Source organism: Panthera uncia, chromosome F1 (genome assembly GCF_023721935.1).
Source record: "Panthera uncia isolate 11264 chromosome F1, Puncia_PCG_1.0, whole genome shotgun sequence".
Lineage (NCBI taxonomy): Eukaryota > Metazoa > Chordata > Mammalia > Carnivora > Felidae > Panthera > Panthera uncia.
The window spans coordinates 11,841,418-11,856,903 of record NC_064813.1 but is presented as its reverse complement, the minus strand read 5'-3'; the positions used below and the strand labels follow the sequence as shown (position 1 = coordinate 11,856,903).

Genomic DNA, 15,486 nt, shown 5'->3' with positions numbered 1-15,486 from the left:
AGATAAAAAGAAACTATAAGAAAATACTCAAGCCAAAAGAAAGCAAGAAAGATAAGGAATAAAGACATGATGGATAAGTAGAAAACAAGAGCAAGATCATGGACTTCCACTCAACCATATCAATAATTACATTATAAGCAAATGGGCAGAACACTACAACTAAGAGACAAATTGTAAGACTGGGTAAAAAGAAACACCCTACTATGTGCTGAATTTGAGAAATCCACTTGAAAGACAACGACAGGACAAAGTAACAGATGGAAAAAGATCTAGCATACTAACCCTAACAAACACAAGGGGGTGTATAATGTGTTTTTCCATTTGTATGTCCTTATGGGAAAGAAAATTATAATGACAGAAAGCAGAGCAGTAGCTGCTGGGCCCAGAGGGTAAGGGAAGGTGCTGACTGGAAATGGCACAAGGAACCTCCTTGAGATAGAACTATTCTGTACCTTGATTGTGGAGGTAGCTCTACAACTATATACATTTGTCAAAATTCAGCAAATGTTCTACTTAAAATTGGTGGATTTGATTGTACGCAATTTATACTTCAATAAAGATGATAAAAGGCAGAAAAAGAGAGAGGAAGGAAGGGAGAGAAGGAGGAATAAAGAGACGAAAAGGAACAAGGAAAGAGAATGGAAGGGAAGAAATCAATCCTTTGTTTTCAAAAAGCACAGTCACTTCCGTAAGAATAGCTTGCACTGGCCCTCTACCCCATCACGTAAAATGTTTTAGTCCTTTTTCCTGATCCTAATTGTCTGCCAATGTCTACACTCTGATGATCTCCCTTCCGCCTCAAATTTGTCAAGCTGCTGCACTGAACAAGAGAAATTCTGGCACCAGATAGTGATAGTGAAACTTTCACCTAATTAAACGCGGCACACCTCAGGCACTTGGCTGTCTACAACACTGACCTCTCCCCTTCCTGACCTCCTTTGCTTCATCTCTGGCCACATCTTCCTTTTGTTGTTGAACGCCCCGCCCAAGCCTTTGCCCCTGTTTTCATCTTCAGAATCCTAGCTCCCTCTCTTCAATAAGGAAGACCCATTTCTACATCCCCCACCAGTCCGGAAAGCCAAGTACGTACATAAGCCAAGTACGTATGTTAGCGGTCAGTTTTCAGGTACACAAAAGACAGGAGTAAGACATCTGAACTTCAGAAGGTAGACACATTTCATACTTGCAAGGGCAGCTGGACTGCACAGAGGAGCTGGACTCGGAGGCTCTGGGGAAAGTGAGACTGATCAGTTGGTGGAAGCGTGATACAGCGATCAGACAGGGCTGAGGGTGGCAGAGGTTGGGAAGAAGATACGAAATACAGAAGAAACACAAAACAATATGGAAACAGCTCTGGGTATACTCCCATCCCATGCTAATAGGAAGTTAAATGGAAGATGTCTTGTCAAGCACCACAGAGAAAATAGAAATAGAACTCATTCTCTTGGGGCACCTGGGTGGCTCAGTCGGTTAAGCGTCCAACTTCGGCTCAGGTCATGATCTCACGGTCCATGAGTTCGAGCCCCGCGTCGGGCTCTGTGCTGACAGCTCAGAGCCTGGAGCCTGCTTCCGATTCTGTGTCTCCCTCTCTCTCTCTGCCCCTCCCCTGCTCATGCTCTGTCTCTCTCTGTCTCAAAAATAAGTAAAACATTAAAAAAAATTTTTTTAAAAAGAAATAGAACCCATTCTCATATTCTGAGATGATTTACCAATCAAAGGTGATTCAGCTCTCTGATTTTATTTAAGTAATAATCATTTAGATACCCTGTAAAATTAACTTCTTAAACTTTAACAAAAATATACTCGTAGCATTTTTTATTCACCTCAGATCACTATGGATACAAAACCCTTACAACTGCGTAAACACAGAAGTGGGTATATGTGAATCTTTCCAACTAATGAAGGTCCACTGTGGAAAGGTATATACATCTCTGTAGAGATCGGACATTCCCCCATATTTGAAGAAGATGAAAAAGTAGTCCTCAGAAACTGTCCAGATGTTTTCACGCTTTTCTTCTCCAGGTGCGTCTTACTCTGACCACACATTCCCTGTGGAAAAGCTGGATGATGCTATAGCTCCAGGCCAGGAATATACCTATGTGTGGAATATCAGTGAGGACAGCGGGCCCACGTACAATGACCCTCCGTGCCTCACACACATCTATTACTCCTATGAAAATTTGGTACAGGACTTCAACTCTGGGCTGATTGGACCTCTGCTTATTTGTAAGAAAGGTAAGGAAAAATCAGCAACGATTAAGATGTTGAAAGGGTAAGAAGTGCTCTCATGGAATGAGGCTCGAGAGAATCTTGGTACCTTTTTGTAAATCAGGCAGAGGGAGAAGGGGGTGGGACGCCAGCTGTTTGCCTGACATTGGTATCTGAGGGTTTGGAATCTTCGTGTTTCCTCTAATCCTTCCTTCATCTCAGTGCTGGGAGACTCTCCCAAGTAAACCTCTGTCTGAGAGCATGTTCCAATGCCCTGCCTGTGTGACCCTAACACTTACCTCAAGGCCAAGTCTCTTTGAAAGTGTACAGCAGCCTATATGTTGCTGAGAGTACTTGGAAAGAACTTAGACTAACGTACCTGAGGTTTAGGTTGGTAATTTGGTTTACAAACACACAAAACACCAGCTTCCTGTCTTATAAACAAGCTGAACACTTTGGGTGGCAGGTTTCAAACATATTCAGTTGACTTTATAACAAAATTTCATCAGCTGGGCTTAGGAGCAAGCGTGAATTTTCATTTTACACCCCCAAAGGATTCAGCCCGTCTTCCATTAAAACAACAAACTACCACAGCGAACTGCACTGTGGGAAATAATGTGATTGATTCAGCGTCTGTCTATACATACAGGCATACCGCATATACATACCTTCCTAATTCATTTGTTCACTGCACAAACACATGTTTTCACTGCCTGGCCTATCAAAGACACCGTCATGGCTCTGACAAAAGATATTTCAAACTTATAAAAACCTCTTCTTTTATTTGACTCTCAGCTGCGTTTCCTCCTCACATGAGAACGGATTAATCTTGACCTGCTGTCTCACTACACGTCCAGGCAAGATGGCTATATTAAACTTGAAACGTCCTTGGCCAACTGAGCTAACATACCTATTTATGGGCCTGTTGATACTGGAGGAAATAAACGCTTTTCCTGAAGCCTTGACAGTCCCAAATGTTTTTTCTCTGTGCCAGATCAAATTTGCCATTAAGTCCCCATTCCTCAAGGCTCTGAGGTATCCAAGAAAATACTTAAGGTGGACACCAGAATTTTAATAAGCTTCTAGGCATTATTACTTGCTAAAGATGCTATTTTTTAAAATAAGCATTTCTTAAAGCTATTATGACTGCTTGCCTTAGATTTTTTTTCCTATGTAGGAATACCTCACGAGAGTCTTGTGCCTAGGATGCTTAAAAAGCATGTCTTTTCTTTCACAGGCACCCTGACTGAGGATGGGATTCAGAAGATGTTTGACAAACAGCATGTGCTGATGTTTGCCGTGTTTGACGAAAGCAAGAGCTGGAGCCAGTCATTGTCTTTAATGTACACGGTCAATGGTTACGTGAATGGGACAATGCCAGGTAACCCGCGGGCCGCACGCTACCCGGCCACAGCAGCACCATTAGTGCCTTTGATCCCGCTGTTTTCCTTAAAGCCCCACGGAAGGTGACCATACTCATATTCGCTGTTTTTCAACTCCTAATCAGAAAGATAACATAATCGAATTCAGTGGTTCTCCAGATTCTATCATACTTTTCTTTTTTTTCTTTTTTTCTTTTTTTTACAACAAATACAACAAACAATTGGAAGCTACCTAGGAGGAAGAGTGTGCAGCCTTATTATATGTAAGGTTCTGGGCAGGCGTCACCTTGGCCTGTGCCTCCAGGAAGACCTCCAAGATATTAGCTCAGTCTCCTTCAGTGAGTTCTGTGGTCCCTGCTGCGTGGTGACCATGCCTTCTTCCACAAAGGAAGCCTTGCAAAACAGAAATTCAAGGTCAATCCCTGGCAGAAAGGGTCAGCAGAAAGAATACAAGGAATACACGCACAGTGAAGGTTGATTAGGAGAAGGACCCCACATACAAAACTACCACTGGCATTTCACAAGGTGATGGGTGAGGAATCGTCAATGGCATGTAGGAGGTTTTCTCTTTCCATCTGTATGGAGGTTCTTGTGGAAAAGCAAAATCATAGTCACTATTAAGAGAAAGAAAAACAACAAAACTGATTCCCATCCAGACTTCTTCCCCCCTTCCAATAGAAATGACTTGGAACCAAAGAGCCTGAGGAAAAAGAAAGGAAAATGAGAATATTATTTTATTAAAGTCCATACTTCTCAGAGGTCATTTTCTGTATCTGAAAATCACAAGTGGCTTTGCTTACTAAAAACGAAACTTGTCAAACTTGTCAAGAGTGGAGGTCTGGATATTGCTTTTAAATTGAATTCTGTTTCATTTGACTCTGTCTTCCCGCCCGGGTTGTTACAAACATACTCCGATGACTCTGGTTTCTCCATTCAGAGTTCCAAAACTTAGTTAATTGCCCTCTATCTTAGGAGGTCTGTGTTCAAGCCTTGCTCACTTCTCTAGCTTAGTGTGGCCCTTGGAAATCCACTGTCATTGTAAATGTGCCTATTTACAAAAATGGATCAACCATTTATCCTGGTGCAGAGGGGTGTGGAGGAATTTTCTTTTTTTACATATAAAGTAGCATTTCCAGTGCAATAATCCTTAGAGAGGAGTGGTCAAGGAGACATTGTATCTGTGTCCTGGAACAGTGAATCATTTGTGTAAATATGTAGAAGTCAAACAAAAGCAAGCTACATGCAAAAAAATTAGTAATTCGGTCAGGGCATCGAGTTTATGAATTTATAGTAAAAAAAGAGAGAGTATTTGGGCTTAGGAGAGGCAACATAGGGGGTCATTAGTAGAAACTGAGAAAAGTTAATGCTGTGCAATTGTCTTTTGGAGCATGGTAAATTAAATATATGATAAATGCTAATACAGATGTTATCAAATGCTTAATTCAGCATAAGCATTTTTTATGGGGTAGATAAATACTTCCATCAAAGCCTCCTACCTTCTAGGTTCTTGCTTGCAGCTTCTAGCTTCTTGTTCTCATCCATGATACTAGGAATCCTTGCCTGGTTACAATGGTCTCCTAAAAAATACAAGCCCCTCAGTCTCTCTACAGGTAAGGGACTGATTCTCAGCTCCATAATGTCGCATCTGGTAATTATGGATCTGAAATTTAAACCCCCAAGTCAAGGATGGAAGGAGGCTTAGAATCTCCCACAGAGAAAATTAGCACGTTCCCAGTCACCGTGAGCACAAAGAAGGAGCAAAACTCAGCTTTTATTCTCAGTTTTCATGACTTCATCCATGAAATGCTCCTAGTGGCCTACTGCATTAAGGAGAGCCTATATCCCACAGAGGAATTCATTGCCTTGTCACTTAAACAATCAACAAGTGGTTAAAGAAGTGATTAAAAATTTCTTAAAGCATCATCACATCTCTCCCTTAGGCAGAGCTTCGACCTCTATCCAGTTGAGAAGTTTATGCCCCTGAACTCAGCCTTATTGGAGGCTCTGGTGCCTCCCTCCAGTTGAGCCCAGATTGATTCTAGAGTGACCAGCTGCCCAGGCTTTCTCAGGGCTTTCCCAGTCTTAACACTAAAAGTCCTGCATTCTCAGAAACTCCTCAGGCCCAGGTGAACCTACTTTCCCTCCCTGGCCTCATCTCTTAGCAATCCTTGTGTTTCTGAACTAACTTTCCTCATCTGTGGGCTCTATTCTTACCTCTACATACCACTTAAGTTGTGACCACTTGCTTGCCCGTCACTCAGATGTCTGCTTTGCTGGGGCAGGAACCACAACTGGAGTGTCTATACCCCCTGAAACAACGCCTGATGCATAGCAGGTGCTCAGTACATAGCTCATGAGTGATTTTTTTTTTTTTATTACAAAGTGCTGACTGCCTGTTTCACTCCCCATCTCTCCCTCTCAGATATCACTGTTTGTGCCCATGACCACATTAGCTGGCATCTGATTGGAATGAGCTCTGGGCCAGAACTGTTCTCCATTCATTTCAACGGCCAGGTCTTGGAGCAGAATCATCATAAGATCTCAGCCATCACCCTTGTCAGTTCTACGTCCACTACCGCAAACATGACTGTGGGCCCAAAGGGCAAGTGGATCATATCTTCTCTCGTCCCAAGTCATTTTCAAGGCAAGAAATTCTTCCAAAGTTTTGCTTGTGAACATGGGATCCTTTCTTCCCAGGCACTAACTCCCTCATTCTCCTTTGCCCTTTCAAGCCACCCACACCCCAGACATATATGCTTAGTCCTGAGAACAGAATTTAGTTATTCTGCTCTTAGACTTAATATAACGCATGAGTTGGAGGAAGTGGGGAAATTGACAAAGGCTTTTTAAAATGAAGCAAAAACTAAAGAGGGCTCTACTTCCTCAAAAGGAAAAAGAAGGAAGGAAATAAACTCATACATAGAGATATTCTTCCTGGGGGTATTTAGTATGTAGCTAAAGAAAAAAAAAACCCTAGGTGCCAGAACAAATAAAACATCTGCAAGCACTATATAGAAGCACCAAGTTACAGAAAGTGCAGAAGATTTAACATGAAAAGATTATCTTTTATAACAAGATGAACACAAAGCCTGGGACAAGGCGGAACCCAATGGGTGTGTGTTTAATGGAAAAAACATAGAATTAAACTAGCTGAGCAGTGAGTTTAAAGAACATCAGTTGATTTTGGTGGGGGAAAAAAATCAGCCCAGGTTGTTATGTGGTAGCATGTAAACACACTAACTAATTGTTCTATTATTACACATTGTTGTTTTAAAACCGTTGGGGAAGAAGGGCGCCTGGGTGGCTCAGCTGGTTAAGCAGCCAACTTCAGCTCAGGTCATGATCTCGCAGTTCGTGAGTTTGAGCCCAGAGTCAGGTTCTTTGCTGACAGCTCAGAACCTGGAGCCTGCTACGGATTCTGTGTCTCCCTCTCTCTCTGCCCCTATCCTGCTCGTACTCTGTCTCTCACTGTCTCTCAAAAATAAATAAATGTTAAAAAAGCTGTTGGGAAGAAGGTCTATATAAACAGAGACTAAAATGTAAGTAAATGATATTGCTATAGAAAATTATTTTGGTACCAAAACAATGTATACAAAAGCCAGACACATAAGAAAGGGACACTTTGATGGGGTCATTTTGTTTCCTGTTCACACTGAGCAGTCAAAATTATATTTGAAATCATGAAATTGTCATAATACCCCTAGGAGGTACAGTCCCAAATAATAAAAAACAACAAAACTAACATTATTAAGGCTAAGTGCTTTTTATATTAACTTATTTAATTTTTAACAACAATTTTATACAGTATGTACTATTATTATCATCTCCATTTTACAAATAAAGGGACAGATGACAGGGAAAATGAGAAATCAACAAGACCTAAGTCGTAAGATTTTAAGGATCTGGAAGTTACATTTTTTTTCCTCTAAAAGAAGCAAAGGAAATCTTTCCAAATTTCTTCCCTAACCCATCCTCTCTTTGCTTTTTATTCTTGCCCCTTTCTCTACTGTGCTAAAAGAACTATAGACCAAAACGTTCAGAAGTTGCTTGAGCATTACTTTTACTGTTATTATTTAAAAGATTTACATTTTGACCAGCCTCAGTTTCTTCTCTCAAAATCTCTCCCTGCCCTTACATTCTAATTCAGCCGGGATGCAGGCTCATATAGACATTGCAAGCTGTGCAAAGAAAACCAGGAATCCTAAGAAACTAACTCGCGACCAGAGGCGGCACATGAAGAGGTGGGAATACTTCATTGCTGCAGAGGAAGTCATTTGGGACTATGCACCGATAATACCAGCGAATATGGACAAGTGAGTTTTGGGGGGTCTTAACCACTGTGTAAAGAAAGGTCCCAGAGTCCTAAAGGCATGGCGTGAACTGTCATGCACTGACATCTCTCAAGGGAATACATGTATTGGATTCGGGTCTTTTTGTACAAATCAACCTGGAATTACTCTAAACTCACCAAGGGAACTCCGCAGCGGCAGCGGTAGCGGCTGGTAACAGCAGCGATCACTTGTTGAACATTTTCTGTTAGTTTTACTTTAATGCTCCAGGTGAGACACAGATTTTATTCTGTAGATTAGAAAGGCTGTCAGAAAGGGGGAGAAATTCAGAAGTGCAAGTAGCTCTCAAACGCTTGAAAAATCGTCTCACTCACCGTAAGAGAACTGCAGATTACACTTCACTGAGATACTGTCTTCCGCCTCTCAGACCCACAAGTGCAGATGATACAATCTGTTGGCAAGGCCGTGGGAGACGAGCACTAGCGCACATTGTTGGTGGAAGAGTACACTGGTACAGCCATTCTAGAGGATGATTTGGGAATACGCATCACAGTTACAAATGCATAGGCTCACAATTGTAAATGCATCGTACCCTCTGACCCAGCAATCTTGCTCTGGGAACTTACTGTATAGATATACTTGTTCACCTGTGAAATGGTGTACGTACTGGATATTTGCACTGTTAGTAGTAGCAAAAGTTTGGAAACCACCTAAAATGCCCTCCAATAGGAAATTAGTTTCATAAATTATGGCACGTCCGTATGATGGAATACTATGCCTCTGTTTTCATTTAAAAAAAAAAAAATTTTTTTTAACGTTTATTTATTTTTGAGACAGAGAGAGACAGAGCATGAACGGGGAAGGGTCAGAGAGAGGGAGACACAGAATCCGAAACAGGCTCCAGGCTCCGAGCTGTCAGCACAGAGCCCAATGTGGGGCTCAAACTCACGGACTGCGAGATCGTGACCTGAGCCAAAGTCGGTCGCTCAACCGACTGAGCCACCCAGGCACCCCATGTTTTCAAAAGAGGTTGTAACCACTCTCTCTACACTAATATAAAAGTTGTCCAAGATATATATTTTTAGATTAAGAAGTCAAGGGAGGAAAAAATGGCAGATTAGGAGGTCCCCCGATCGTATCCCTCCATAACAGTAGTAATTTGACAGCTGTCACAAACAAAAGTGCTTCTGTGAAAGCTTTGGAATCCAGGTAGGATTTGAGAAATTCCAGGATCTTCCCAGTGGAAGCCAAGACCAAGGAGGGATATTTTTAGAAGGCACCTCATGCTTAGGAGATAGGTTTTCTGACAGTGCTCCCATCTACAAACTTGGAAACAGCTTTGTCCCATTTTGGACTCAGCCACAGTCCCACTTGGTCTTTGTCTTGACACGAGCCCCATTTGCCAAGCAGTTGACAAAATTCAACATCTTTTCATGATAAAAACTCTCAACAAGTAAGCTATGGAAGGAATGTACCTCCACATAATAAACCCAAAGCTAACATCATATTCAAAGAAAGCTTTTTCTGTAGGATCAGGAACTAGACAAGAGTGACTACTCTCACCATTTTTATTCAACATCTTACTAGAAATCCTACCCAGAGCAATCAGGCAAGAAAAAGAAATAAAAGACATCCAACTTGGTAAAGAAAAAGCAAAACTGTCTCTCTTTGCAGATGATAACTCTTAAGACTCCACCAGAAATCTATTAGAACTAATAAAAGTATGCAGTAAGTTGCATGATGTGAAATCAGTGTATAAAAATAGGTTGCATTTATTAAACTAACAGCAATATATACAAAAAAGACATTAAGAAAATAATCCCATTTCAATAGAATTAAAAATAATAAAATGCTTAGGAATAAATTTACCCAAGGAGGTAAAAGATCTATACACCACAAACTGTAAGATACTGATGAAAGAAATTGAAGAAGAGACATCAAATAGAAAGATGTTCTATGTTAATGGATAGGAAGAATTAATTTGTTAAAATATCCATATTAATCAAAGTGGTGTACAGATTCCATACAATCCCTATCAAAATTCCAAAGGCGTTTTTCATAAAAATAGAAAAAAACAATCCTAAAATTTATATGGAACCACAAAGACCCTGAATAACCAAAACAATATTGAACTAGAAGACCAAAAGCTAGAGGCATCATACTCTTTATTTCAAATTGTATTACAAAGCTATACTAATCAAACAGACCAATGAAGCAGAATAGAGGCCAGAAATAAACACATGCATATATAATCAATGAATCTTTGACAAGGGCACTAAAATATACAATGGAGACAAGATAGTCTCTTTAATAAATAATGTTGGAAAAACTGGATAGCCACATGCAAAAGAATGAAATTGGACCATTAGCTTATAGGATACACAAAATTAACTCAACATAGATTAAAGAATTGAAGGAGAAAAGGTAAGGGAAAAGCTTTTTGACACTGATCTTGACAATGATTCTTTTTTGGTATAACACGAAAAGCACAGGCAACCAAAAAATAAGTGGGCCTACATCAAACTTAAAAGCTTCTCTACAGCAAAGGAAACAATCAGCAAAATGAAAAAGATATTTATGGAATGGGAGAAAATATTTGTGAGCCATATGTCTAAAATATATAAAAAACTCAATGGCAGAACAAACAAACAAACAAACAAAAACCCAACCTGATTTTAAAATGGGTGAAGGTAGGTGCCTGGCTGGCTCAGTCAGTGGAGAGTAGGACTTTTGATCTCAGGGTTGTGAGTTCAAGCGCCTTGTTGGGTGTAGAAATCACTTAAAAATAAAATCTTTTAAAAAATAAAGTAAACTTTTAGAAATGAGCAAAGGACCTAAGCTGACATTTTTCCAAAGAAGACATATAAATGGCAAATCGATACATGAAAAGATGTTCAACATCACTAGTCATCAGGGAAATGCAAATCATATCCACAGTGAGATTATCACCTCATACCTGTGAGGATGGCTACCACAAAAAAAGAGATGACAAGAGTTGGTGAGGATGTGAGGAAAATGGAACTCTGTACACTGTTGGTGAGAATGTAATTTGACATAGCCATTATTGAAAAAAGTAAGAAGTCTCCTCCAAAAATCAAAAATAGAAGTAGCACAATATCCAGCAATCCTACTGCCGAATATATATCCAAAGGAAATGAAAGCAATACCTTAAAGAGAGCTCTGTGCCCCATGTTCATTGCATCATTATTCACAATTGCCAAGATATGGAAACAACCTGAGGGTCTGGTGAGGGATGAATGGGGAAAGAAAATTCCAGACACACACACACACACACACACACACACACTGAAATATTACTCAGCCTTAAAAAAGAAGGAAAGCCTGCCACTTAAAACAACATGGATGAAGCTGCAGAACATACTGCTAAGACACATCCCAACACAAAGTGACAAATACTGTATGATCTCCTGATCTCACTTAAATGTGGACCTAATAAGCAGTATGGTGACCATAGTTGGTATCGTATACTTGAAATTTGTTAAGACAGTAGACCTTAAGTATTCTCACCCCCAAAAACGAATATAGTAACTAGGTGAGGTGATGGAAGTGTTAATTACCTTAATTATGGTAATCACATATATACATATATGAATCATCATGTTGTACTTCTCAAATATATACAATTTTTGTTTGTCAAAATCACCTCAATAAAGCTGGGAAAATACAAGACAAAGTCAAGGTGTAGCACTAAGTATAAAATACCTGCCTGTTTGCTAAGGAATGAGAATATAAGTGTATTTATATTTATAACTCATAGTTGCATAAAGATGCTCTAGAATTATACACATGAAATTAATGCAAGTGAATATTTAGAAAATTCAGGGATGGTCAGAGACGTGGGATTGATGGGATATAGTGTGTGAGTGAGCATTTTCACTGTAATCAAAATCATTTGATTGTATTTGCTATTCAAATCTGCTATTCAAAAAATGTAACTGAGAAAGAAGGGCAGAAAAGGAACTTGCTCAAGATTAGATAATAATAATTGGCAGAACTGCAATAAGGTTCCAGGACTCTGGCAACGGTCTGTGCTTTTTATTGTGCAAAATAAAGGCATAAATGGATCAGTTCTATCATGGCGCTTCTGTTTTTGGAAACTAAGGCAATAAAGAGGACCAAAAGGAAAAGTGGTTCATGTTGCTGCCCCAAATCTTTTATCATAAGAGCTACAGAAGATGGGTGAAGGTGATTGCTTTTTAGTTGGCACTGGGATCAGGTGGATGGTAGAAGGGATAGACCAACAGCACAGAACTACGTCTAATAAAAATAGTCAGAGCTTCCTGGGTGGGAACATATCTTTAGAGATTGAGAAATACCTGGTCAGTCACTAAGGGTACCACAAATTAAGTGATAAGGAGGACTTGAGAAAAAAAATTCACAGTATATCCTCTCATTCCTTTTGTTTTTTTTTTTTAATATAATTTATTGTCAGATTGGTTTCCATACATCACCCAGTGCTCATCCCAACAAGTGCCCTCCTCCCTGCCCATCGCCCTCTTTCCCCTCTCCCCCACCACCCATCTACCCTTAGTTTGTTCTCAGTTCTCAAGAGTCTCTTATCCTCTCATTGCTTTTGGATAGCTCTTTTTCCAGAGATTTCTAAGGTCTGTTCTAGTGACCAGAGTGACAGGAAGTTCTAGGTAGCCTTTTCTAACCATGCCCACAACTTTATCAGTGGTGGAGAAGACAGACAGATGAGAGGTTTCCAGTTTTCCAACTAGAGAGCAGATATTGGGACTTTGCAAACCACGTTAAGAATTTTTTTTTAAAGAAAATTAGCATTTTAGCTAATTCAAGAGCAGAACTTCTAAGCATAGGGTTTCCTCATCCTCCTGGGGTCTTTATTCGAGCGAACGGTTTAATTTTTTTAAATTTCATTTCACTTTAAGAAAATACAGATCTCTGCATTTGGATAATTTCTCAAACCAAATTGGAAAACATTATAAGAAGGTTGTCTACAAGCAGTACCAAGATGAGTCTTTCACCAAACGCATGGAGAATCCCAATATCAAAGAAGATGGAATCTTGGGTCCTATTATCAGAGCCCAGGTCAGAGACACACTCAAAGTAAGTACCACAAATATGGAACCATGGAAGAAATTAAATAGTGAAAGACAATGTATAAATATGTCCATTATAATTTTTGATTCAAATGCAACTTCAGTTTTTATGTAGTATTTGCTCTGATTTATAGCCTACCTCACAACATAAAGAATCTAAGACAATTCATCAAATTGTAAAAGGATAAAGCAAAGAACCAATTTCATTGAGGTGAAGGATAATGTGGGGACAAAGAAAATAAAGCCATGGATAAATACAATGGAACACACGCCGTATGTTCCAATCGGGTTGTCTGTAAATTTTGTCCAAAGCATTCCAGCAGCCGAGTGAAAAGGGAAATATGTCAGGGCAAGATTCGCAGTACTCATAAAGAAAGTATCGTTTTCCCTGATACTGAGATCAGTTTCTCCCATGGATCCTTAAAAAGAGGATGCTGTATAATACAGTGGATGGAATCCTTGATAGAATCCCTATAATTGGTATAATAAATAAGTTGCATAGCTTTTTAATATAAGGGTTGTCCTCATAGCTGAGAACATAACAGTAAACACAACTGAGTATAAACAATTCATCATTGTGCTCTAGGTATGTAGTTCTCCCATAAGCTGGTCTGTGATGAAGGTAAATTTAGACATGTATCAAGAACACCGAGTGTTCTTCAGGCAGCTTTCCTTAAATATATGCCACATCAGTCAAGCTTTTGATAAGAACTGGGCAGCAGAAAATTAAAGGTTGGCATCTTTGGCAAGGTTCTAGAATGCAGGTAATCTACAGATTAAGGATGAGCCAAATGCTTTGGCAATCGACCAGTAGGAGATAAGATTAAGGTTCTCTTTTGAAGATTAAGAAGGCTAACTATCGCTCCTGTGTAAATAATGCTCCTCCTTTCACCCCTTCCTAGGGGTAAACTAACATATCCGCACACAAGGTCAATTCTGTTCATTTAAAGATAACAAAAGGATAGGAAGCAGCCTTTCTCTATTCCTCTTTCCCTTCCGCCATTTCTGATTTCCCTTTTAGGTGCTCTTAGCAAGTGTAAAAATATACCTCATTGGAAATTCAGGATCTGGCTATTTGTATGCCCCTCAAGAAGATAATGTCAAGGACAGTGTCCTGGGAGGTGTGCCAGGCTGGAGAAGGGAATTATGGTCTAGAGAGGAGAAGGAACAGATCTGAAGGCAGATGTGGTCCAAGTTGAGAGGAGAGGGGAAGGGGACAGGTTTGGAAAGAGTGATATACTGTGAGGAAAATACAGGGCAGACTTCTCTTTCCATTTTCCACCCTACCGTGTGAGTGAAATTCTCTCAAAAGTTTCTTCCAGGTGATGGGGAGAGGTTGCTGCTCAGAGAAACAGAACTAGTTTGCGAACACACACACATAAGCACGCCCTCCATCAAGTGCGTTTGCCAAGCTAAGCATCCCATATCAATTCTCACGATTGAGCTTAAGTCCTGAAATAATTAATTAACTTTGTAGATCGTGTTCAAAAATATGGCCAGCCGTGTCTACAGCATTTACCCTCATGGAGTGACCTTCTCTCCTTATGAAGATGAAGTCAACTCTTCCTTCACTTCAGGTTTGAACCCGAGTCTACTGAATGAAACTGTTCACCTCTGAGAGGCTGCCACGCTTTCCTACTGTCCTCTTTGCTCAGTAACATGACTTGTGCAGTCAGGCAGTATACAAGTAGGGGTGTCCTAAAAGTCACAACGAAACCCTGCTCACTTCAGGGATTTATTTACCCTAAAATGTGCTGTTCTTTGTTAGTGCCATAGCGGCCTCTAGTGGAGCGATTTCTAACGGCGACACGTAATCCAAGGTTCTGTCAGGTGGAGCTTAGTATACGCATATTCCTTCCCTAATATTACCTGGCTCTAATAAAACTTTTGCTGTTTGTTTGTTTACTGAAATAATTTCGAAAGTGAAGACAATTTTACCTTCATTTTCTTTCAGGCAATAACACTATGATCAGAGCAGTTCAGCCAGGGGAAACCTATACTTACAAGTGGAACATCCTAGAGTCTGATGAACCCACAGAAAATGATGCCCAGTGCTTGACAAGACCATACTACAGTAATGTGGACATCACCAGGGACATTGCCTCTGGGCTGATCGGGCTACTTCTAATTTGTAAGAGCAGATCCCTGGATAAACGAGGCATACAGGTATTCTGTCCATGGAGTAAACTTTTAGAAAATCTAGGAACTTCTTCTGGCTGACACAGACTAGGTCTTCTCACTAGAGAATGAGCCTTCTTCTAGAGAACAGAAAATGCTAAGTTGTCCTCTTTAGTGCAAATGTGACAACATAGATTCCTTTTTTTTTTTTTGTCTTGTCTATTTTCATCTGACTCTCACTGCAGAAGGCAATCATTCTATAGAGTGATGCAGTATCTTGTTTTAGTTTGAAATTCCAGATATTTTGCTATGTGATCGGCAAGTCACTTCGCCTTTCTCAATTTCTTCCTTTGGCTAATACCCCTCCTAAAAAAATTTGACACGGCTGCTTTGGGGCTCAGTGAGATA

The 15,486-nt window shown here is 40.1% G+C and overlaps 1 protein-coding gene across 1 annotated transcript in view; it reads left to right on the top strand.

The window, feature by feature from the left end:
• The window catches only part of F5 (coagulation factor V), an 85,221-nt gene that overhangs the window by 29,502 nt on the left and 40,233 nt on the right, over positions 1-15,486 (top strand). Inside the window, exons 4-10 of the mRNA XM_049633883.1 lie at positions 2,023-2,235; positions 3,446-3,589; positions 6,013-6,234; positions 7,738-7,903; positions 12,790-12,967; positions 14,438-14,537; positions 14,915-15,126. Coding sequence (XP_049489840.1) covers positions 2,023-2,235; positions 3,446-3,589; positions 6,013-6,234; positions 7,738-7,903; positions 12,790-12,967; positions 14,438-14,537; positions 14,915-15,126 — 1,235 coding nt within the window. The remainder of the gene's footprint in view (positions 1-2,022; positions 2,236-3,445; positions 3,590-6,012; positions 6,235-7,737; positions 7,904-12,789; positions 12,968-14,437; positions 14,538-14,914; positions 15,127-15,486) is intronic.